The sequence below is a fragment of the Garra rufa genome, chromosome 12 (genome assembly GCF_049309525.1).
Source record: "Garra rufa chromosome 12, GarRuf1.0, whole genome shotgun sequence".
NCBI lineage: Eukaryota > Metazoa > Chordata > Actinopteri > Cypriniformes > Cyprinidae > Garra > Garra rufa.
Window position 1 is genome coordinate 46,051,129 of NC_133372.1, and position 25,559 is coordinate 46,076,687.

General features: G+C 31.0%; 2 protein-coding genes across 2 annotated transcripts in view; both read right to left on the reverse strand.

Moving 5' to 3' along the window:
- Positions 1 to 5,252, reverse strand: part of soat2 (sterol O-acyltransferase 2) — a 17,692-nt gene extending 12,440 nt beyond the window's left edge. Inside the window, exons 1-4 of the mRNA XM_073852622.1 lie at positions 5,089 to 5,252; positions 1,657 to 1,795; positions 1,518 to 1,570; positions 1 to 120 (exon numbers count right to left, since the gene is read on the reverse strand). Of these exons, the coding sequence (XP_073708723.1) occupies positions 1 to 120; positions 1,518 to 1,570; positions 1,657 to 1,750 (267 nt within the window). The 5' untranslated portion in view covers positions 1,751 to 1,795; positions 5,089 to 5,252. The remainder of the gene's footprint in view (positions 121 to 1,517; positions 1,571 to 1,656; positions 1,796 to 5,088) is intronic.
- Positions 5,253 to 9,058: 3,806 nt separating this feature from the next.
- The window catches only part of kif5ab (kinesin family member 5A, b), a 45,217-nt gene continuing 28,716 nt past the window's right edge, over positions 9,059 to 25,559 (reverse strand). Inside the window, exons 14-29 of the mRNA XM_073851235.1 lie at positions 24,651 to 24,857; positions 23,204 to 23,350; positions 22,928 to 23,116; positions 20,221 to 20,338; positions 18,542 to 18,591; positions 18,326 to 18,441; positions 18,148 to 18,249; positions 18,015 to 18,075; positions 17,857 to 17,928; positions 16,581 to 16,685; positions 16,139 to 16,355; positions 14,103 to 14,259; positions 13,964 to 14,022; positions 13,021 to 13,048; positions 12,842 to 12,949; positions 9,059 to 10,734 (exon numbers count right to left, since the gene is read on the reverse strand). Of these exons, the coding sequence (XP_073707336.1) occupies positions 12,862 to 12,949; positions 13,021 to 13,048; positions 13,964 to 14,022; positions 14,103 to 14,259; positions 16,139 to 16,355; positions 16,581 to 16,685; positions 17,857 to 17,928; positions 18,015 to 18,075; positions 18,148 to 18,249; positions 18,326 to 18,441; positions 18,542 to 18,591; positions 20,221 to 20,338; positions 22,928 to 23,116; positions 23,204 to 23,350; positions 24,651 to 24,857 (1,716 nt within the window). The 3' untranslated portion in view covers positions 9,059 to 10,734; positions 12,842 to 12,861. The remainder of the gene's footprint in view (positions 10,735 to 12,841; positions 12,950 to 13,020; positions 13,049 to 13,963; positions 14,023 to 14,102; positions 14,260 to 16,138; positions 16,356 to 16,580; positions 16,686 to 17,856; positions 17,929 to 18,014; positions 18,076 to 18,147; positions 18,250 to 18,325; positions 18,442 to 18,541; positions 18,592 to 20,220; positions 20,339 to 22,927; positions 23,117 to 23,203; positions 23,351 to 24,650; positions 24,858 to 25,559) is intronic.

Consider the following 25,559-nt stretch of genomic DNA (forward strand, 5'->3'; position numbering starts at 1 on the left):
TGTGTGATCCAGGTGTGTTTGTGTGTTTTTGGAGAGCCACTGCATGGAGTCTGACAGCGCTTGCTCCAGAAGATCATTCAGATGAGACTGAACATGTCGAAGCAGCTCCGCTTTCATCCTCTGATCACAAACACATCAGAGTCACATCAGTCCTGTCATCAAGAACCACTCTATATACATATATATTAAATTTAATAAAATATATTATTATATATATATATATATATATATATATATTATATATATATATACATATTATATATAATAAAATATATATATATATATTATTTTTATTGCACTATTTAATCTGATTCAAATGAAAAGAAATGTTAAATATTTTTACTTAATTTATGGTGTTTTAATTTTATACATTATTACAGCTTAAAATTATTGCAATAAATTGTAAAAAAAAAAATACATTTCAATATTTGCAATACATTTAAAAAAAATTAATTACTTTTTTATATTACGCTGATTTAAATGAAAATATTAAACTAATTTAAGATGATTTAAAGTAAAAAAAAAAAAAACTTAAAATTACTTGAATACATTTTTTTTAATCATTTTAAATTATAGGCAGTGCAACGAATACCAAACACTGCAGTTAAAATAATATAAGGGTCATTTTTATGCACCTGAAAGCTGAATAAATAAGCTTTTCATAGTTGTATTTGTCCGAGATACAACTATTTGAAAATCTGGAATCTGAGGGTGCAAAAAAATCTAAATATTGAGAAAATTGCCTTTAAAGTTGTCCAAATAAAGCTTTAGCAATGCATATTACTAATCAAAAATTAAGTTTTGATATATTTACGTTAGGAACTTTACAAAATATCAATAATTATATATTATATAATATATATATATATATATATATATATATATATATAATTTTTATTGCAACATCATGGTATTTTGTACATTTAATCTGATTCAAATAAAAATAAGTTTTTATTATTTTTACAAAATATATACTAATTTAAATTAATTTTATTAAATTATTACATTGTTGCAGCTTAAAATTATTGCAATATATTGTAAAAAATGCATTTTACATTTTTTAAAAATATATTTTTTTCATATTACTCTGATTAAATGGGGAAAAAAATATTAAAGTAATTTTACTAAATTAAGGATTTAAAGTAAAAAAAAAACACTTAAAATTACTTGAATAAATTTTTTTAATCATCTTAAATTATAGGCAATTAAAATACTATATGTGACCCCTGGATAAGGGTCATAAGGGTCATTTTTATGCACCTGAAAGCTGAATAAATAAGCTTTTCATAGTTGTATTTGTCCAAGATACAACTATTTAAAAATCTGGAATCTGAGTGTGCAAATAAAATCAAAATATTGATAAAATTGCCTTTAGAGTTGTCCAAAGTTGTCCTCAAAGGAAACATTTTTGACCCATACAATGTATTTTTGGCTATTGCTACAAATATACCTGTGCTACTTAAGACTCAATGTTTTGTAGTCCGGGGTCACATATCATGATTTTATAAATGTCTCACCTCCATGTCTTCATTTCTCAGTGTGAAATCAGTGGTATTTGTGTGATTGTCATCTGCAGACAGACAGAAACACTAAATACAGTAATCATTTACACTAGTGGAGCAGAATAAAGTCAGAACAGGATGGGTTCAGACTCACGCTGTCTGATGGAGCCGTTCTCAGGGGGACGCTGGCTTTCTGTCCGTCTGTTTGTGCGACGCACCGCCGTGCTCCTTGTGTCAAATGTTGACATTATTTCTATGAAGGATTTTAGTCAGTCAAAGCCCTGGTGAAATGTCTAAGACAAACAAAGCAATTATATTCAGAGACACGTGCGGATCATGTTGATTTTGGTTTCTGGAGTCTTTAAAGGATCAGAATATTAATGCTTTTCTAAAAAGCTACAGGAGAAAATGTCATTTGTGAAACTTGGAAAGTTAACAAAGCAGAACATATTTGATAAATGATATATGTAACATATCTGATTAAACTGTAAAAATGATTCATGAAATAATATGTATCCCTATATTTATCCTAAAGGATAAATACAAATTAGTAAAGAATATATATATATATATATATATATATATATATATATATATAATTTAACTTATTTTGTGTTTAAACACCTTGCCATTTTTTTTTCTGTTTCTCTACAGATCTTCGTAATGCATTCTTAATGATATCTTTTCTTCTCTTGAAAAGTGACAGAAACTATTGTGGATTTTGTCTTTTTGTAGAACATTTACGCAGTCATACATTTACATTTATCAAACTGATCATATAATTAAAAACAATTTGAAAAAATCATTAATTTGCTCTGAATTGAATTGAACTAAATGATTTGTAGCTATAATGATACAATAAATAATAAATTTTTGGTAAATTTGTTTATAATTTGCATTGCACTAAAGCTTTAAATAATCCAATTCATCGATTCATTAAATTTGTGATGATTTGTAGCTGTAATTGTACAATAACGTTAATATTATTCATACTTTTAATTTATCATTTAAAAAATTGTACAAACAAAAAATAAGTCGTTTGTCCATTTTCAAAATGTTGAATTGCAACAAAGTTTAAAATAGTTTCAGATTTCTGACTATTTATATTAAGATACAGTAATATTAATATAATGATACAATATTAATATTCATAATATTAATCATTAAAATACAAATACATGCATACATGCATAAAGCTCTAAAGTGTTTGGTAAATTTTTTAAAGAATCAGAATATTGTTGTTTTTCTAAAAAGCTACAGAAGAAAATGTCATTTGTGAAACTTGAAAAGTTAACACAGCAGAACATATTTGATAAATTATATATGTAATATATCAATAAAATTGTGTAAAACTGTAATAAAATATATAAGAAAATTGTAAAAATGATTGATGAAATGTAGATATATAAAGGATAAATACAAATGAATAAAAAATATATTTAAAAAAATAATAAATATTTAATTTAATGTAACTAATTTTGTGTTTAACCTTGTGTTTAACCTTGGCGTTTCATTTTATTTAAGTTTTACTTAATGATATTTTTTCTTCTCTTGAAACTATTGTGGATTTTGTAGTTTCTGTCATACCATAAACATTTACCCAACGTCTACTTCTGAGAACCCTGGAAATGTGAGGGTCTGGTAAATAAAATAATTTTTTGTCTTGTTTGAAGCCAAAATATCTAAAAATTCTTAAATCAGGAAGGGTTTTTTAGACGAGTCAAAATTATTGTCTTGTTTTCAGAAAAAAACAATTCAAAATAAGGTGCGTTTTTACTTGAAACAAGCTAAATAATCTGCCAATGGGGTAAGAAAAATATTCTTGTTTTCTGTTTGAAATAAGTTTTTTTTTTTTTTTTTTTTTTTTGCGTGTTTCAAACAAAAACTCACTTAATTTTGACTTGCTTTTTCTGAAAATAAGAAAAAAAATTACTTGTCTAGAAAATCCTTCTTGATTTTAGAATTTTTAGATATTTTGGCTGGAAACAAAAAAAAAAATCTAAGTAGGAAAATCTTTTTTTGCAGTGTATACACTCTGATGCATCCTGACCTTTTGACCCCTGCTGAAATGAGTTGCTCTAAAGTAACCTGTGTTATATTTGGCTCTAGATTACCCAACTGAAAGTAAACAGTGCTAATGTTTGACTGAGGATGGGTCTGTTGGTTTCACACAACACACAGACAGAGTCATGACCCACAGTAACCTGTGCCTCTGTATTCTGCTTCTCACATATGACTACACTTCACAGCTAAAGCAGTGGCATGAATAATCAGACTTCAATATAATGAATATGATCAATAATAGCTGATAAACGCTGATAATGCTGACAGGAGTTAGGGTTGGGTTTGTCACTGACATACAGAGACGAGACAGAGTTCACATCTGAGGACTTGAATGAATGTAGTTTTATGAATTGACAATTTTAGTCAAGAAATCACCGTAAACATCTTCTAAATCAAAATAATTGTAGGCATTTATGAATGAATCTTATAAAACATGTCTTGCTCGTATTTCACTGCAAAAAAAATGCTTTTACTTAGCTTTTTGGCTCGTTTCCAGCCAAAATATCTATAAATTCTTAAATCAAGAAGGCTTTACTAGACAGGTAAATGTTATTGTCTTGTTTTCAGAAAAAAACAAGTCAAAATTAAGTAAGTTTTTGCTTTGAACAAGCAAAATAGTCTGCCAGTGGGGTAAGAATCGTATTTCAAACAGAAGACAAGATTATTTTTCTTATCCCATTATTTAGCTTGTTTCAAGCAAAAACGCACTTAAGTTTGACTTGTTTTTTTTTTTTTTTCTGAAAACAAGACAATCATTTTTACTTGTCCAGAAGGTCCTTCTTAAGAATTTTTTATATATTTTGGCTGGAAACAAAAATAAAAAATCTAAGTTAAAAAAGCATTTTTTTTTTTGTTCACCCAAAAATCCAGAAAATGAAAACAGGAGAGGAAAAAATGATGCAAAATAGAAAAGAAGAAGATGGATTACTATAAATTATTGTATTACTGTTTATTTTTTATTCTCAATGATTCTTATTACATTACACACCTCTTATTATTCTTAAACATATGGTTTTACTTTTACAGTAAAATTGTTTTTAAATTTTTTTTTAACTTTTGAGCAGCAGTGTATAAACACTACAATTAAAATATTATTATTTTTTAAATATATTAAATCATTATTCTTTTAATAAGAATTTGAGAGGGAAGTCATGAAAATATTAACATACATTTTTAAATTACACTCTTAAAAATAAAGGTGCTTCACGATGCCATAGAAGAACTTTTTTGTCTAAATGGATTCATAAAGAACCTTTAACATCTGAAGAACCTTTCTGTTTCACAAAAGCTTCTTTGTGGTAAAGACGGTTCTTCAGATTATAAAAAGTTAAGCAAGAAATGGTTCTTTAAAAAACCTTTGACTGAATGGTTCTTTGTGGAACTTTGAAGAACCTTTTGAAGCAGCTTTATTTTTAAGAGTGTAGCTTATAACACGCTTCAGTTCTGTATTAATATCATATTAATCACTGAAAATGCATCTAAGTTATCTGTTGTGCTGGCTGTGTAATGGTCCAGTACTCACCATCAGCTGAGCGTCAGTGTGTTTTCTGTCAGTGTTGCTGACTGTATGTGTGTTTATATGAGCTTTGCTCCTGTCATCAGTGTCTCAGCGTTCAGCTCCACACTATCGATCTGTTTAGAGACTCAATCTGCCCTGCTGACCCAGCACTCATGTCAGCCTCACTCATAATAACAGCAGAAACCATCACTCATTACAGTACATATGAATGCATATGTGTGTGAGATCTAGACACTATCACAGCCGTTCTCTTATTACTCTAACGCCCTTGTTGACCGGTTCAGACATTGACCTAATCATTATTTTTATTTGTTTATTACCGTTGTTTGAATGACTCAGGGGCAGGTTCAGATATGAAAACTTGATCCAATAAATGACGTTGACATTTTTTACATATTTTTGGAGAACCATTGACTTCTGCTCATGATTTGAGTATTATATCTGCTTTTATTCATCGACAACTTTATTTTTTAATTGCATATGGTGATCATGGACTGGAATGCTCTTTTTTGTTTTAATGGCAAATCTAATAAAAAACATCATCATAAATCATCATAAAATGTGTGTTCTTTATATATTTATGTATAATATGTAAAGAACTGATATTTTAATGTTTGTTTTTGATTAGTATATGTGACCCTGGACCACAAAAGCTTAAGCAGCACGAGTATATTTGTATTTGTAGCAATAGCCAAAAATACATTGTTTGGGTCAAAATTATGCCAAAAATCATTAGGATGTTAAGTAAAGATTATGTTTTATGAAAATATTTTGTACATGTCCTACCATTAATATATCAAAACCTATTGTTTGATTAGTAATATGCATTGCTAAGAACTTCATTTGGACAACTTTAAAGGTGATTTTCTCAATATTTAGATTTTTTTTTGCACCCTCAGATAACAGATTTTCAAATAGTTGTATCTCAACCAAATATTGTTTTATCCTAACTAACATACATCAATGGAAAGCTTATTTATTCAGCTTTCAGATGGTTTATAATGTGACTGTCTAAAATGTACCCTTATAACTGGTTTTGTGGTCCAGGGCCACAAATGGTATTAAGCATTTGAATCGATCCATTTTTGTAGCATGTAGACTTTAGAGGGCAATAAAATAAAATAAAATAAAATAATAAAAAGTTTTCAGTTTTTATTTTATGCGAAAAATCAGAGTATGAAGACCATGTTTCATGAGGCTATTTAGTTCATTACCTCATCATAAATATATCAAAACTTTTTGCAATATGCATTGCTAAGAACTTCACTTTTCACTTCACTTCAAGGCAATTTTTTAAATATTTTGATTTTTCTTTTTTTCTTTCTTTCTTTTTTTTTTGCTACCTCAGATTCCAGATTTTCAAATAGTTGTATCTCAGCTAAATATTGTCCTATCTTAACAAACCATACAATAATGGCTTTCAGATGATGTGTAAATCTCAATTTTGTAAAAAAAAAAATTATCATTATGACTTTGCATGAGTTTGCATGGCTCCATTTGTCAGTGCATTGTATAATTGCATTATTAACATATTAAATAAAAAGATTAATTACATTTAAATAGATTTAATTTAGTTTAGTATTAGTCCACTTTTATTAATGTGTCAAAGACAAAAAAGCATTTAAGCATAAAAACAAGTTTAAAAAAAAACTTAAATAAATAAAAGTTTTCTGTTTAATTTAATTGCATTTTTGTTTTTGTTTTTCTGAGCAAAGAATGAATATCATACACTTTTCCCTAATTTACAGGACACAGACACTAAAATTCAGTGTAACAATCTTGTCAGGCATATTTACAACAATTATCAATTTATGACATTAAAAGATGAATTTTTCCCCCCCAAATACTAACTAGTATTTGCGACTATCCTAGGTTTTTCCAGAATTTTTACTAATTTAAAACACAATAAAATGTATTATGCTCCCTTATTCTTTTATGTATTTAAATATGTATAAATCAAAATAAGGATGTTGTTGCAATTGTTACATAAATATAGTTACACTGAATGACAATGTAACATTATTTCAATCAAAATTTGACATTTTATTCTTCAAAAACTTATTTGAAACTTTAGACAATTCACTTATATTTGACATGCTTTCTATTTCTTTGAATTTCTTTTGATGTGGACATCTTAACATCTATATTAGTATTCAAAAAACACAAGTGTTCAAGGACTGGATTCTCTTTATTGAAACGTAATGGCAAGTTCTGCAACAGGCCTGTTTGTCCATCATGCACTACAAAAACCAACCACAAAAAAACAATTCTAACACACATCCTTGAGTCTATCATCATGTTGACTGACATACAGATCCTCACCAGCATTATTCACATTTAGATCTCTTTTGAAACCAGGCAAGAAACAGCATGAGATCTTACATAACTGTATTTCCCAGCAGAAGCTGAAGGCCGATGATACAAGATGCAGAAGCGCTGTATGAAGTCTTCATAGAGTCATGTACTTTATAGGATGTGAAAAGTAAAGCAAATTTGATGCATTTTATACCGTTATTAAAATATAAAATTTATATATAGGCTGAACTTTTATTTATTTATTTATTTAAGGTGCAGAATGGCTAAAATCACTTAAAGAGCCTTCTTTTTATTTCATCTTTCTTATAGCCTGACTCCGTCTCATCCTGAATGGCAGATCAGGATATGCAGACAGGTCAAAGGTCAAACTCAAAGCCATGTAATCAGAGGTCACACTGACCGATGTGAGTCTGATCACTCGTTCATTTGTTCCTCTCATCTGCATGTATAAATTGTAAAGATATTAAATTCTCAACATGTTATGATGTATAAAATCCTAATTTTACAGTCTGATCTATTTAGGTTTGATTAGAACTGTTAATATATTTAATCTTTTATCATTTTAATGTCAAACATCTCTCTAGAGTTTTTTTTTGTTTTGTTATTTTGGTAAAATAATAGTTTTCTTTATACAACGATTCTAGTGACATAAACAATGCATACAAATCAGCACATACCAAACACACCGGCCAACAAAAGCTAGTCTGTCATTTAAATATAAGTATAAAAATAGTTACAGCTACATAAAAATAGCTACAGAATTTGATCATAACATTACATTAATATTGACAATGACTAACACCATCATATGGTCTGTTTCTGGGTCGTTCTCAGGAAACACTGTCATTTATCATATATATGTCTGCATGAATTTCTACTGATATTTTGTCATATTAAATGTTTGTTTTTCATTACAACATAAATTTGCAAGGCCACATTCATCAATGCATTTATCAAATGCAATTAAATTATTAAATTCAATTATTGATTTAATTTAATTCTAAATTACAGTAATTTAACTCAATTTATTTTGTCCACATTTATCAATGCATTGTATGGGATTTTTCAAATTCAATTATTAAATTCAATTATTGATTTAATTTAATTCTAAATTACAGTAATTTAACTCAATGTAATTTGGCCTTATTTATCAATGCATTGTATAGGATTTAAAAAAAATGTAATTTAATTATTGATTTAATTTAATTCTAAATTACAGTAATGTAACTCAATAATTGAATTGAATTTGAAAAACCCATACAATGCATTGATACAATGTGGTCAAATTAAACTGATCAAATTAGATTGATTGAAGTTCAATTATTAATATTAATAAAAATGTAATTTTAAATTACAGTAATTTAACTCTATTTAATTTGGCCACATTTGTCAATGCATTGTATAGATTTTTTTTTATTTAATTCAATTATTAAATTCAATTATTGATTTAATTCAATTCAAAAACACAGTAATTTAACTCAATTTAATTTGACTACATTTATCAATGCATTGTATAGGATGGATTATTTAAATTCAAGTCAATTATTAAATGCAACTATTGATTTTTTTCAAATTCAATTATTAAATTTAATTACTGATTTAATTTAATTCTAAATTAAAATAATTTAACTCAATTTATTTTGATCACATTTGTCATTGCATTGTATAGATTTTTTTCCAAATTTAATTCAAATATTAAATTCAATTATTCATTTAATTCAATTCTAAATCACAGTAATTTAACTCAATTTAATTTGACTACATTTATCAATGCATTGTATAGGATTTTTCAAATTCAATTCAATAATTAAATTCAATTATTGATTTATTTAATTCTAAATTATAGCAATTTAACTCAATTTAATTTGACCACATTTATCAATGCATTGTATAGCATTTTTCAAATTCAATTCAATTATTAAATTCAATTATTGGTTTAATTTAATTCTAAATTACAGCAATTTAACTCAATTTATTTTGATCACATTTGTCATTGCATTGTATAGATTTTTTTTCCAAATTTAATTCAAATATTAAATTCAATTATTGATTTAATTCAATTCTAAATCACAGTAATTTAACTCAATTAAATTTGACTACATTTATCAATGCATTGTATAGGATTTTTCAAATTCAATTCAATAATTAAATTCAATTATTGATTTATTTAATTCTAAATTACAGCAATTTAACTCAGTTTAATTTGACCACATTTATCAATGCATTGTATAGCATTTTTCAAATTCAATTCAATTATTAAATTCAATTATTGATTTATGATATGATTTTTTTTTTCAAATTCAATTAAAATTTAATTCTAAATTACAGTCATTTAACTCAACTAAATTTGGCCACATTTATCAATGCATTGTATAGGATTTTTCAAATTCAATTCAATAATTAAATTCAATTATTGGTTTAATTTAATTCTAAATTACAGCAATTTAACTCAATTTATTTTGATCACATTTGTCATTGCATTGTATAGATTTTTTTTCCAAATTTAATTCAAATATTAAATTCAATTATTGATTTAATTCAATTCTAAATCACAGTAATTTAACTCAATTTAATTTGACTACATTTATCAATGCATTGTATAGCATTTTTCAAATTCAATTCAATTATTAAATTCAATTATTGATTTATGATATGATTTTTTTTTTCAAATTCAATTCAAATTTAATTCTAAATTACAGTCATTTAACTCAACTAAATTTGGCCACATTTATCAATGCATTGCATTGCATTTAATGAAATGTAATTTAATTTAAATTTTACAGTAAATGAATATAAATTAAATTTAATTAAATGCATAATGCAATAAGTTTAATAATTGAATAATTTGAATTTTAAATTATTAAATTAAAATGTAAATTAATAAATAAAAAAATTATTCAAATAAATTTTTTTCAAGTTAAATTATTTTACTGTCAGTGTAGCTTTTCCTAATTCCTAATAATAATTACATTAAAAAAGAGTTATATTGTGATATTGGTGGTAACTAACTGGTATAAGGTCTTGGAGAATAAACTAAACTGAAAGTTCAGTAAAACTCTTGCAGGGAAAACGCTAAATGAAAATGTTATTAAAATGTTCTGCCAGAAATGGCGTTGTTGTCTGAGAACGAGACACTTGTTGACGACTGCTTGACCTCACATATAAACTCTTCTGCTCGTGCTGTCGTTTGATCATCGATGATCATTCAGAGTCTGAAAGCTGAACAATCTGGGGTTACATGACGGATTGGAGAGAGCGGACGGGTTCATATTCATCACTGGATCTGCAGGCAACATGCAAATATACAGAGGAGGATTCACAACAACAGATCGCCTGCAGACAAAGACAAGAAAACAAGGACAACAGTGAATAATCTCCAAGTTTCTTATCTCGTTTTCCAGTAGAAATACCTACTGATTCATCAATCAAGTTACATTTACTGGAGAAGCAAAGCACACAGTATTGATACAAATACTTCAGCTAAAATAATGTTTTTAATAATGTCTAAGTAAAACTTGTTCAAAACAATCACTTTAGCAAAGTTTGTACTATTTTCTGCTAGCATGTTTCTACCATGATTAGCATGTTACTAGCAAGTAGCTAGCATGATTAGAATGTCGTTAACATGATGTTAGCACTACTAGCATGATTAACAAGTTACTAGCATGATTAACATGTTGTTAGCATGATTATAACGTGATTTGCATGTTGTTAACATGTTGCTAGCATGATGTTAGCATCGGTAGCCTGTTTCTAGCATGATTACTACATTATTAGCATGTTACTAGCATGATTAGCATGTCGTTAGCATGTTTCTAACAGGATTAGCCTGTTACTAGCATGTTTCTAGCATGATTAGCTTGTTATTAACAGGTTTTCTAACATGATTAGCATGTTACTAGAGAGTAGCTAGCATGATTAGCATGTCGTTAGCATGTTTCTAACAGGATTAGCCTGTTACTAGCATGTTGCTAGCATGATTAGCTTGTTATTAACAGGTTTCTAACATGATTAGCATGTTACTAGAGTAAAGCTAGCATGATTAGCATGTTGTTAGCATGTTTCTAGCATGATTAGCATGTTAACATGTTTTTAACATGATTAGCATTATGTTAGCATGTTTCTTGCATGATTGGCATGTTTCTAGAATGATTCGCATGTCGTTAACATGTTTTTAGCATGTTTCTAACATGATTATCATGTTACTAGCATATAGCTAGCATTATTAGAATGTCGCTAGCATGATGTTAGCATGTCGTTAACATTTTTAACATGTTTCTGTTTTTTAACAGTTATTGGCATGTTACTAGCATGATTAGCATGTCGTTAGTATGTTTCTCACAGGTTTAGTTTGTTACTAACATGTTGCTAGCATGATTAGCATGTTGTTAGCATGATTCTAACGTGATTTGCATGTTGTTAACATGTTGCTAGCATGATGTTAGCATCGGTAGCCTGTTTCTAGCATGATTACTACGTTATTAGCATGTTACTAGCATGATTAGCATGTCGTTAGCATGTTTCTAACAGGATTAGCCTGTTACTAGCATGATTAGCTTGTTGTTAACATGTTGTTAACATGTTTCTAACATGATTAGCATGTTACTAGAGTGTAGCTAGCATGATTAACATGTTTGTTAGCATGTTTCTAGCATGATTAGCATGTTACTAGAGTGTAGCTAGCATGATTAACATGTTTGTTAGCATTTTTCTAGCATGATTAGCATGCTGTTAACATGTTTCCAGCATTATTACCAAGTTATTGGCATGTTACTAGCATGATTAGCATGTCATTAGTATGTTTCTAACAGGTTTAGTTTGTTACTAGCATGTTGCTAGCATGATTAGCATGTTGTTAGCATGATTCTAACATGATTAGCCTGTTACTGGCATGATTAGAATGTTGCTAGCATGATGTTAGCATCAGTAGCCTGTTTCTAGCATGATTACCACGTTATTAGCATGTTATTAGCATGATTAGCATGTCGTTAGCATGTTTCTTACAGGATTAGCATGTTGCTAGCATGATTAGCTTGTTGTTAACATGTTAACATGTTTTTAACATGATTAGCATGTTACTAGAGTGTAGCTAGCATGATTAGCATGTTGTTAGCATGTTTCTAGCATGATTAGCATGTCACTAACATGATTCTAGTTGCTAGGCTTGGTTAGATCAGCAGTTAGAAATTTTAGTCTCAGAAGAATAATAATAACTGCACATTTAAATGACATTTCAGTAAGGTGGCTTTCTCAGGCCAACTTAATTATATCTCACAAATCTGACTTTTTCTCACAATTACAGATATTTCTACTGGAAAACCGGACACAAGTACTAAGAAAGAACATTATTTGCAAAGCATATGGTTGCATTTAAAACATTTCAATTATCATTTTTAAAAACGTAAACACTATGGTGTATATTTGAAATATTGTTGTTCACCTGTGTTTGTGAGTTAGTGTTTAGCTGGTGGCGTGCTGCTCTTGCAGGTTGTGTTTGTGCTGAAGATCGTCTGACGGCTCATCAGTGACGGATTCTGAGTGACAGACACTACAGAAAACATCATTAGATCAGGAACATATTCCAGTATGTGCTTCACAGTCACACAGACTCATGCTCACCTGTTCTCATTCACATCTGTGGCATTTCCTGGTGAAAAATAAGAATGAATATGTATTAGAATAAACATATGCATTGTTAAAACACTGTTTTTTCATGCACCAGTCAAGTTTGAGATTTTGGTGTTTCATAAAGTGACTAGTGGAAAGAAAACACCCAAAAGACACTGTTAAGCGTTTCTTTTATAGCACTTTTATCTATTTGTGTCAATAGATTTCAATTACAATGCATATTTTTAAAGGCCATTTTCTCAAAATGAGTTTTTTCTCCTACACTGAGCCATGAATCTCCACTTCAGTCGCACTTACACACTCCAAACTTTACATTTATTCCTGTCTATATTCTGAAGGTTTTTATAGAGAGATTTGTTCATATATCATTCGCTTGATTTTATAAATTTTTTCCCCCCAAAATGGTAAAAATAATGATGTTGCTATTGAACTGAATTGACTCTAATATGTCAAAAAAAATTAAACAAGAATTTTGAAACACTTCATCCAGTGTTTAGATTTTTGTCCTAGACATGTATGCAAATGAGTGCATATTTCATTAAATAATGGCTCATTTACATATTTAAACCTAACATTTTAGATAACTTGTAATACAAAAAATGTTTGCAATTATCAATGTAATCAATCAACCGAGTAAGTAAGGTGATAACTATTAGTTCATATTTTTTTTACCCTTTTCACCTGCAGTGTCTCGCCTTTAAAGATGCCGTGATCTGCTGCATGCAAGGTCATTTGAGTTCATTTACATTTACTGCTTGTCAAATTCTAAATCTTTTTATTTAGAAAACAGAGGCGATGAGCATCACGTTATGGTGTCTATGGATGTTCCAGTCAGGTCCCATGCAGCCATTTCCCAGATCAGACCCATAAACTGGAAAGAGCAACTGCTGAGCGATAACATTTCATTCAGGTAATAATAGAGAAGTGTATTTACCGTTGGTGATGTTAAGTTTGTGTGTGGCGTTCATGTGTCTCTCGTCGTCTGACAACGTCCTGTTAACATGATGAACAAACACACATCTGTTGTAAACACAGAGTTTAATCAAACATGAGCTAGAAACACTGATACTCACTTGTTGGTGAAACTGGACTCAGTTTTTGTTGTTTTGGGTTTTTCAGTGGCGCTGTTGAACATGGCATTGCTGAACGTGATTGGCTGATCTCTGCTGCGCATGAACATTTGATTGACGGATAAGGAGGCGGGGTAATGTCCTGGACGAATTGGTTTGGCTGCGGACAAAAAATAGATTTATAATATTTAATAATATTATGTTCATAATAAAAACATAAATTTTAATTTAATTTTAAATTTAAATTTACTAATGCTTTATTATTATAAGATTTATTAATACAATGTAACGTTTATTTATAATATTATAAATATGTTATGAAATATATTTAGTGTAAATGTATTTATTGTACCCTAACCCATACTTAATATTTAATAAATTATTCATCAAATTATAAAAAATATTGAAATTTGGCACACTGATAGAGGACAGTCTCAACATTAACCATAGCAAGTTTGGAGTCTCTAACTTAAACTCTGTAGTGCCACCACTTGTCCAAAGTTTCACTCATGTTTATGCTAATAACTTTTGAACCGTAAGGTTTGGAAGAGACTATTTTCAAACTCGTCCCACACATTTTGTCTGATTTTCACCAAAATTGGTTCAGATCATCTTCAGACCATGTTGGCAAAAAGTTATGGAATTCAAGTTAATTAGTGAATCTGTTCTCAAATAACGCACAAATGAATTTGACGAAAAAAGCATGCAAAAATGGATGTGAGGCTATATCTCCACAACGGTTTGGTGTATCAAGACCAAACTTGGTGTGTGTTATAACAAGCATGACCTGAGGCTACCTGCACAGTTTTGGTGCAGTGCCACCTAGTGGTCAGGAGATATGAAAAATGCAAATTTTTGCATACAACTTCTGAATGGTTTGGCCAAAAATAAAAAAAATAAAAAAAGCATGCCGAGTCTGCCACATTTTCCCATGTCAGCAATTTTGGGTGTCAGCCTTTTTGAATTTTATCATAAAATGCTATATTTTATAACCGCATTGGCGTATTGTTATGAAATTGGTATGTGTCTTTGGCACCATGCTCTGATGGTACTGAAAAAGTTTCAAAACTTACAATGAAATTTCTAAAAATGCTAATAACTTCTGTTTATGTTAGCCTATTGTATTAAGACTGATTAAGACTGTTACATTCCTTGGATCATGCCAAGGACATCAATACCAATTATGCTAAAATTGGCTGAACTTCCTGTTCGCCATTTTGATTTATGTTGAAAACATACTTTTTTGAACTCCTCCTAGGATATTGGTCTGATTTTCACCAAATTTGACTTGACATATTGACACCAAACTTTGTGTGTGCCATTGTCACCTCACACTGAACACAACACATCGATAACAGCGCCACCTATTGGTCAAAAGTGATAACCCATTAAATCATATTACTAGTGGGGTTTTTTTTTATCCATTTGGACTAAAATAATTCTTCATGGCTTCAGTTACTCATTGCTTGCCTAGTGCTTGGCTCCTGAATTGCTGCTTGCAGCTTTTTTATTATAATTGTTATTAATATATCTAATGTATTAATTAGTATATTTAGTAATGCTTTTAGTAATTGAATAAATTATTTAACAATTATAACGTTTAATGTAAATGTATATATAATATTCAACATATTTAATGCATTATAATTAATAATTATAAATAATAATGCAATTATATTTAATAATTAATATTGTTTAGTAAACTGTTACTAGAAGTTTATATATATATATATATATATATATATATATATTTTTTTTTTTTTTTTTAATGTAACATGTCTGATATCATGTTATGTGGCATCGATATTTTATAGTAATGTTATATATCATGACATAATTGTGCTGAAATGTCATAGAAAGAGAGAACTATTTTCAGATAACCCAGTGAATAAAATACTTGACAAATGAAAGGCACTTCATCTCATGTGGAGTACTAGAGATGTCACTTGAGATTGAAGTGTTTAATCATCCAGTAGAGACTAATGGCAGGCCATCAGCTCAAAAACAGCTGAGCGGAGCATCATGGGAGCTGGACTGACCGATGAGAGCAGCGTGAGGCCGTCTGAAACCGTTTCTGCCCCTCATGGCGTCTTTGATGCGTTCGACTTCCTGCTGGTACCGTCTGCGGTCCTTCATGGCTCCTTCTTTGGCTTCTCTCAGCGCGTCCTCCAGCGCACGAACTCGCTCCGCCGTAGAACGAAGACGCTTCTCCAGCTTCGGAAGCTCACAGCGCAGATCTGCATTATCACGAACCAGCTGAGAAAAACACAGACGGCGAGAACAAATCAGTGCAAAATCTTGATGTTTAGCTGAATAAGGTGATATAAGCACTATGAATATGTCATATATATCTTTAAATCTCTCTTACATCCTTTAGAAATGTAAGATTCATTAAACAATTAGCACTGCATTTTTAGTGCAAAACTAAAAGACTTTTGAGTGCCTATTCTTATTTATTCCACGTCATAATGATTTACTGACCTGTTTGTGAACTTTTGTAAGCTGATCCAGGTTGTTCTCAAGAAAGGAGATCTTCTGTTTCTGCGTTGAACATCCTCCGCTGTCGTCCAGCTCCAGCTCAGAGCTCTGAGACACGGATGAAGAAGAGGAAAGGTAAGGAAAATGCCATTAAAACCATTAAAAATACTTCTAAAGCATTTATTAATCTTAGTTCCTGTTAATTTCAAGATATACTAATATGTTATTAAAATCATAAATAAATATTATTTAATAGACCTGAGCTAACATAAACTAACAACAAACAATTTATATTAACTAATGTATACTAACAAAAATTAAATAAATAAATATATAAACAATTGCATTGTTACAGCAAATCATTTCGTTTATATTTTACTCTGATCATATTTATTATATTTTTATTCTTTAGCTTTTAGAAAAGTGTAAATACAGACAAAAAATAAAACAATATTAGAATAGTTGTAATATTTACAATATTATTTTTGTAATATTATAAATCAGTTTTTAATTTTTTTTAGTTTTTAGTAATTTACTAATATATATATATATATATATAAATATAGTTATTACATATAATTACTGTATTACTTATATTTGATACATATTTGATGTTTTATAAATGTAATAAATGATTAATAAAATGATAACAATATAATAATTATGTTATAGTATAATATATGACTAATATTATAAATCATGAAATATATTTAATGTATTATTTATCCTACGTAATAATATATGTAGTAATTTGATAAACTCCTTAGAGATTATTATTTTACCCATAATTTAATTATATTTATAATATAATACTGTATATTATAATACTGTATATTTGTATTATAATTGTAAACGAATAATAATATTAATAATACAATAAATTTTTTTTTTACTTTCGATGATCAAATTCATCCATACTAATAAGCAAAAATTACTAATTTAGATAATCAAACATTTGTTTTCCTTTTTTTATTATGCAGGAAGAGTAGACATTTTTTCTTCTGCGGTCTCCTGAACAGACGTCAGTTTACTTTTCTCTATAAGCCTGAGGCTTTTGGTGTAAAAAGGCTTTTACATTTGACAAAAATAGAACTTTTTATATTAAAAACAAACAAGCAAGCCCTGCCCAGATTTAAAAAGTAATGCAAAATTATTCTAACACTTTTTTAGGGAGTAACTCAATATTGTAATGCATTACTTTTAAAAGTAATTTTCCCCAACACTGTACAGTATATAAACACAGTCTTGATATCAGTGTTTTTGGTTTGGCTGAACGCACCCGTTTGACTCTAGCGGTGAGGTCTTGAACAAACAGCTTCCTCAGGTTGTGGAGCGTCTGGAGTTCACGAGCCTTTCGGAGACAAACACACAGGTGTGTCAGAAATCTCATCACATCACAGTCAGATCATTTCAGTCTGAAGCGCTATAGATACTCACAACGGTCTCCTCCAGACCCTTCATGTCCTGTCTGGTCTGCTCCTGTCGTTCATGCAGATATCTGCAGAAACAGTATGAGTTGTTATATTCTGCGGTTGTGGAATCTGTTGTGTTGATGAGAGTCGGTTCTCACCTGAGCTCCTCCAGCTGTCGGCTTTTCTCCTGCTCTCGTCTCTTCAGGACACTGAACTCCACGCTCATCTGCTCCCGCTGCAGGTTCAGCCTCTGGTTATCACTGCACACAAACACACCTGTTACACACACACATACACACACATGTGAATCAGAGAGCGTTTGTGAGGGCTTCTGACTCTTTGAGCTCGTCGATGATCTTCTGTTTGTGGTTGATGTCGTCGCGCAGACGGCCGAGCTGCTTGTGCTGCGGCTCACGGTGAGCGTCTGCTTTCTGCTCCGCAGCTCTGTGAGACTGGAACACATGCAAACACAGCTAGCTCCATGAAAATGCAGAATTAACCAATCAACCAAATAGCTGTGATTTTAAATGTTGAGGGGAAATCAAAACCTACCTTGATGTTTCCAGACTCGTCTGCGTCCAGTAGATTGTCCTGAGCGCTTTCTGCAAACACAGACAATAACTTCACAATCAGAACATCTTATCTTAACATGTTACGGTATGTTTAAAACATGCTTCTTAGGATCTACAGACAGTAAATAAAGAGTTGCATGATTGATAAATCCAGGCTTATTATCGTTTTCTAAAACTAAAATGTGACTCTGGACCACAAAACCAGACATAAGGGTTAATTTTTTTAAACTGAGATTTATATATCATATGAATAAATAAGCTTTCCATTAATGTATGGTTTGTTAGAATAGGACAATATTTGGCCGAGATACAACTATTTGAATATCTGGAATCTGAGGGTGTAAAAAAATCAAAATATTGAGAAAATCATCTTTAAAGTTGTCCAAATGAAGTTCTTAGCAATGCATATTACTAATCAAAAATTAAGTTTTGATATATTTATGGTAGTTAATGTACAAAATACCTTCATGGAAAATGATCTTTACTTAATACCCTAATGATTTTTGGCATAAAAGAAAAATAATTGATAATTTTGACCCATACAATGTATTTTTAGCTATTGCTTCAAATATACCCATGCTACTTAAGACTGGTTTTGTGGTCCAGAGTCACAAAGGTTCAGAAACATTAAAAAAAAAAAAATTTACTTGAAAAAATTGTCAACTGAATTGAGTTTCAATAGCGACATGTCTCTATTTATTTTTTAGTTGAACTTGATGTACTATAACAAATTAAACTAAAATAAAACTTAAAAAAAAGTAAAAAATAATTTATATTGACATATTTAATAAAAACATCAAATTCAAAATAACAAAAACTATAACACTATCTCAATGATGTGAAGCTTACCACTTCAGCACACTTTTTACTATTTTCTATTAATTTTATTTTGATAGAAAATAACTAATAAAAAAAAAAATGTAATTATTAAAATGTATTTATTTATTTTATTCAATGTATACACATAAAATAATAATTTGCTTTGTCCACCACTGTTTGTGAAAAATACAGAATGTAAGTAACCAAATACAAAAATTCTGAAAGCTTATGGGAAATCCCATAATAATTTAATCTGGTTTTTCTGTAGCATCAGTAAATAATATTTTGAGAAAATCTATGGTTTTATTATAAATATGATGAAATAGATTCTCAATAGAATCTCAATTTATCAAATGTGATCCCGGACCGGTCTTAAGTATCACAGGAATATTTATAGCAATAGCCAAAAATACATTGTATGAGTTAAAATGATCAATTTTTCTTTTATGGCAAAAATCTTTAGGATATTATGCAAAGATCATGTTCCATGAAGATATTTTGCAAATTTCTTTCCATTAATATATCAAAACTTAATTTTTGCTTAGTAATATGCATTGCTAAGAACTTCATTTGGACAACTTTAGAGGTGATTTTCTCAATGTTTAGATTTTTTTGCACTCCAGATTCCAGATTTTCAAATAGTTCAAATATCTTAACATCAATGGAAAGCTTATATATTCAACTTTCAGATGATGTATGAATCTCAATTTCAAAAAATTGACCCTTATGTGGTCCAGGGTCACAAATGGTATTGAGCATTTGAATTAATCCATTTTTCTACCATCTAGACAAGAATGCAATGCAATGCAATTAAATAAAAAAAATAAAAAAATAAAATACCTGTAGCCTGTAGTTTGGCAAGTTCTTCATTCAGACAGTCGTAGTTTTCCTCCAGCTGTCGTTTCTTGAGCTCCACGTTCTGCATGTATTCGGTCAGAGAGCGTATCTTTGCTTCATGCTGGAAACACACAGACAGACTTTGTTTACTTCACAGCATCTGTGACTGTGTTTGTGTGTGGCATTTTGGTATTCCCTAAGTTATGAGGACCAAATGTCCCCAAAAGTATAGTAATACCAATAAAATTGGTCCTTGTGGAGACATTTTTGGGTCCCCATGAGGAAAAAATGACTGTAGTTTTGTGTGAGGGGTAGTTTTAAAGGGGTCATCGAATGTCCATTTTCCACAAGTTGATATGATTCTTTAGGGTCTTAATGAGAAGTCTATAACATACTTTGGTTAAAATTTCTCAGTAGTAATGTTAAAACACTCTTTTTACCTTGTCAAAGTCAGCCCTTGTTAGAGCAAGCTATTCTATTGCATGTTCCTTTAAATGCTTTAAAAGTCTGTTTAGTCTGATGCCTTTTAGTCTGAATTTGTTTAGGCTGATGCCTTTTAATCTGAATCCAATTAGTCTGATGCCTTTTAGTCTGAGTCCGTTTAGTCTGATGATAGTCTGATGCCTTTTAATCTGAGTCCGTTTAGTCTGATGCCTTTTAATCTGAGTCTGTTTAGTCTGATGCCTTTTAGTCTGAATCCGTTTAGTCTGATGATAGTCTGATGCCTTTTAATCTGAGTCCATTTAGTCTGATGCCTTTTAATCTGAGTCCATTTAGTCTGATGCCTTTTAATCTGAATCCAATTAGTTTGATGCATTTTAATCTGAGTCTGTTTAGTCTGATGCCTTTTAATCTGAGTCCGTTTAGTCTGATGCCTTTTAATCTGAGTCTGTTTAGTCTGATGCCTTTTAGTCTGAATCCGTTTAGTCTCATGCTAGTCTGATGCCTTTTAATCCGAGTCTGTTTAGTCTGATGCCTTTTAATATGAATCCAATTGGTCTGATGCATTTTAATCTGAGTCCGTTTAGTCTGTTGCCTTTTAATCTGAGTGCTTTTAGTCTGATGCCTTTTAATCTGAGTCGGTTTAGTCTGATGCCTTTTAATCTGAATCCAATTAGTCTGATGCATTTTAATCTGAGTCTGTTTGGTTTGATGCCTTTTAATCTGAGTCTGTTTGGTCTGATGCCTTTTAATCTGAGTCTGTTTAGTCTGATGCCTTTTAGTCAGATTCTGTTTAGTCTGATGCCTTTTAATCTGAATGCTTTTAGTCTGATGCCTTTTAATCTGAGTCGGTTTAGTCTGATGCCTTTTAATCTGAATCCAATTAGTTTGATGCATTTTAATCTGAGTCTGTTTGGTCTGATGCCTTTTAATCTGAGTCCGTTTAGTCTGATGCCTTTTAATCTGAGTCTGTTTAGTCTGATGCCTTTTAGTCTGAATCCGTTTAGTCTGATGCTAGTCTGATGCCTTTTAATCCGAGTCTGTTTAGTCTGATGCCTTTTAATATGAATCCAATTGGTCTGATGCATTTTAATCTGAGTCCGTTTAGTCTGTTGCCTTTTAATCTGAGTGCTTTTAGTCTGATGCCTTTTAATCTGAGTCGGTTTAGTCTGATGCCTTTTAATCTGAATCCAATTAGTCTGATGCATTTTAATCTGAGTCTGTTTGGTTTGATGCCTTTTAATCTGAGTCTGTTTGGTCTGATGCCTTTTAATCTGAGTCTGTTTAGTCTGATGCCTTTTAATCTGAATGCTTTTAGTCTGATGCCTTTTAATCTGAGTCGGTTTAGTCTGATGCCTTTTAATCTGAATCCAATTAGTCTGATGCATTTTAATCTGAGTCTGTTTGGTTTGATGCCTTTTAATCTGAGTCTGTTTGGTCTGATGCCTTTTAATCTGAGTCTGTTTAGTCTGATGCCTTTTAATCTGAATGCTTTTAGTCTGATGCCTTTTAATCTGAGTCGGTTTAGTCTGATGCCTTTTAATCTGAATCCAATTAGTTTGATGCATTTTAATCTGAGTCTGTTTGGTCTGATGCCTTTTAATCTGAATCCAATTAGTCTGATGCATTTTAATCTGAGTCTGTTTGGTCTGATGCCTTTTAATCTGAGTCTGTTTAGTCTGATGCCTTTTAATCTGAATCCAATTGGTCTGATGCATTTTAATCTGAGTCCATTTAGTCTGATGCCTTTTAGTCTGAGTCTGTTTAATCCGATGCCTTGTAATCTGAGTGCATTTAGTCTGATGCCTTTTAATCTGAATCCAATTAGGCTGATGCCTTTTACTCTGAGTCCGTTTAGTCTGATGCTAGTCTGACGCATTTTAATCTGAGTCTGTTTAGTCTGATGCCTTTTAATCTGAGTTCATTTAGTCCGATGTCTAATTGTACGAGACCTGACACCTGATGCCATTTTTCCTGAGTCCTGAAGCCTTTTAGTCTGAGGTATGACACCTTTATGTCTGAAGATGTCCTAAAATGTACAATGAATTTTTGTCAGTGTAGGGTGGATATGGACACAAACTGCCAACACACATTAATGTTCAAATGTAAAAGTGTAAAAGTGAGTTTTGCATTCGATGACCCCTTTAAGTGTAGGGTTAGGGTAAGGGGATAGAAAATACAGTTTGTGCAATAGAAAAACCATTACACCTATAGAATGAACCTGTAATGATCAAAATATCAGTGTATTTGTGTGTGTTTGCTGTGTGACCTGTGATATGAGCAGCTGACAGGACGACAGCTCTCTGCCGGTCTCCTCCATCTTCCGGTGACAGTCGGCCTGTAAACCCTCCAGCTGTCGGCAACGCTTCACCACTGACTTCAGCTCAGATTTGACTTTGCTCACATACACACACACCATGGCGTATTCCTCCTCCAGAACACCCGACAGGTCGCACGGCTGATGCACACACAACAGCACATTTACTGCCACAGTCTTATTCTGCATTCTAATGTTCAATTTACAGCCAAAAAGTTACTCGCTCACCAGTCTGAGGTCTCCGTTTCCTAGTATGAAGCTGAAGTCGTTGAGATCCTTCATCAGGGTGTTCAACACCTCAGTGATGCGCTTCTTCTGCTGGCCGCTCACTTCCTGTAGCCGGGAAAACTCTGCCTCCAAACACATCAGATCCGACTGAGAGAAGACAGAGAATTACAGCTCAAATGAGCAGCATGATTAAACATTATTCACTGTGTGCAAATAGACTTAAATTATTGGATCACTAAAGGTTTAATTAGCAGCTCTAGGAAGGCAGTTACTGCTGGAGTTTATATCATTATAGATCTTACTTTAACTGCTCAATGAGTACTACTCTGTGGTTGCAAAACACTAATAGCAATGAAGCAATAATAATAAATCTCTGAAATGAGCTCGAGTCAATAAATTCTGAAATTTGTGAAAGAACATTTTAGAGAACATTTTAAAGAACATTTTACACAATTTTTCTGCGAATAATTAAGATTTTAAGTCTCCTCTTTTCATCAAGGTTGCATTTATTTTACCAAAAACAGTAAATATTACAGTAAAAATTGTGAAATATTATTAGAATCTAAAATAGCTGTTTTCTATGTGAATATCTATTAAACTGTAATTTATTTTTGTGATGCACAGAATGAATTTTCGGTGTGAAATGATCCTTCGGAAATCATTCTTATATGCATACTACTCAAACTTTTTTGCATACTACTCAAACTTTTTTGCACAGTATGCAGTATGCATACTGTGTACAATATATGATTTTTTATATATATATATAAAATGCTAAAAAAAAATAAAGTATTGTACATTCTGTGAAGCATGCGATATGCAATATGCTAGTATTCCAGTGCATACAGTGGCTGAATAGCATAGAATAGCATACTAACATGTAAGATTTTTGCAGTTTTTGAAATATTAGAATCTAAAATTGCTGTTTTTTACGTGAATATCTGTTTTTTATCTGAATAACTGTAATTTATTTTTGTGATGCACGGCTGAATTTTCTGCATCATGAGTTTTCGGTGTCAAATGATCCTTCAGAAATCATTCTAATATGCTAATTTGCTGCTCAAGAATGTTGAAAACTCCTATGCTGCGCAGAATTTTAGTAGAAACTGATGCATTTCATGAATAGAAAGTTCAAAAGAACAGCATTTATTTAAAAAATAAATCTTTTGTAAAATTATACATGTCTTTACTGTCACTTTTGGTCCATTTAATGCATCCTTGATGAATACAAGTATTAATTTCTTTGAAGATTTTTTAATAGTAGCAATTTGAGAAACAGGAATGAATGAATAAAAGAGGAGAATATTCAGCTCTAGTTAATATGCATGAAAGCTCTGTGGAATATGTAGGTCATTATGAAGAAAAAGCTTGTGAGATCAAAGCTCTCCAGCCAAACAGAATGCTCTTTATTCAGATATTTTTGCTTATGAAGGGCTAGTTTGCATACGGTTTTGTGCGACAGCTCCTCGATGAGGCGTCTGTTGTGGGTCCTCGTGTCTTCGGCCTCCTGACTCTTCTGGTCGTAGTTCAGAGCGAGCTCCTCCAGCGCCTGCAGGACCTCCTTCACTTCGGCCTTCGCGCTGTCGCTGTCCGACTGTAGACGACTCAACTCGCACTGCACGCGCTCGCTGTCTCCACGCGATGACGCTAGCAGCTAAACACACGCAAACACACTGAGTATGCAGTTTCCCTGACCTATTTTACACAAGTCTCAAAGCATCCACTATTCTGTTTTATCTTCATGTTTTATCTTATTAATATTTTAGCATACTACTCATACTATTTTTGCAGTATGCATACTGTGCACAATATGTGAGTTTTTTATATGCAGTATATTCTGCACAGTATGCAATATGTAATATGGTATTATTCCAGTAGCTAAATCTGAAATATTACACTAGCATACTACTCATACTAATTTTGCAGTATGCATATTGTGCACAGTATGTGGATTTTTTGTATGCATGGAGTACTAAAATAATTATGCAGTATGCAGTATCCTGGTATATTTAATAACAGTAGATGAATCCTCCTTACTATAGCATACTACTCATACTATTTTGTAGTATGCATACCGCGCACAATATGTGAATTTTCTATATGCAAAGAAAACTAAAAAAGTATAGTATATTCTGTGAAATATGCAGTATGCTAGTATTCAAGTGCATACAGTGGCATACTACTTGCACTATTTTTGCAGTATGCATATCATGCACAATATGTACATTTTCTGTATGCATGGAATCATGTGCATTCTCAAAGTAAGCAGTATGCAGTATGCAATGAGCAGTGTGCTAGTATTACAGTGCATGCAGTGGCTGAATCCAGAATAGCACGCAACTATACTACTGCCGTA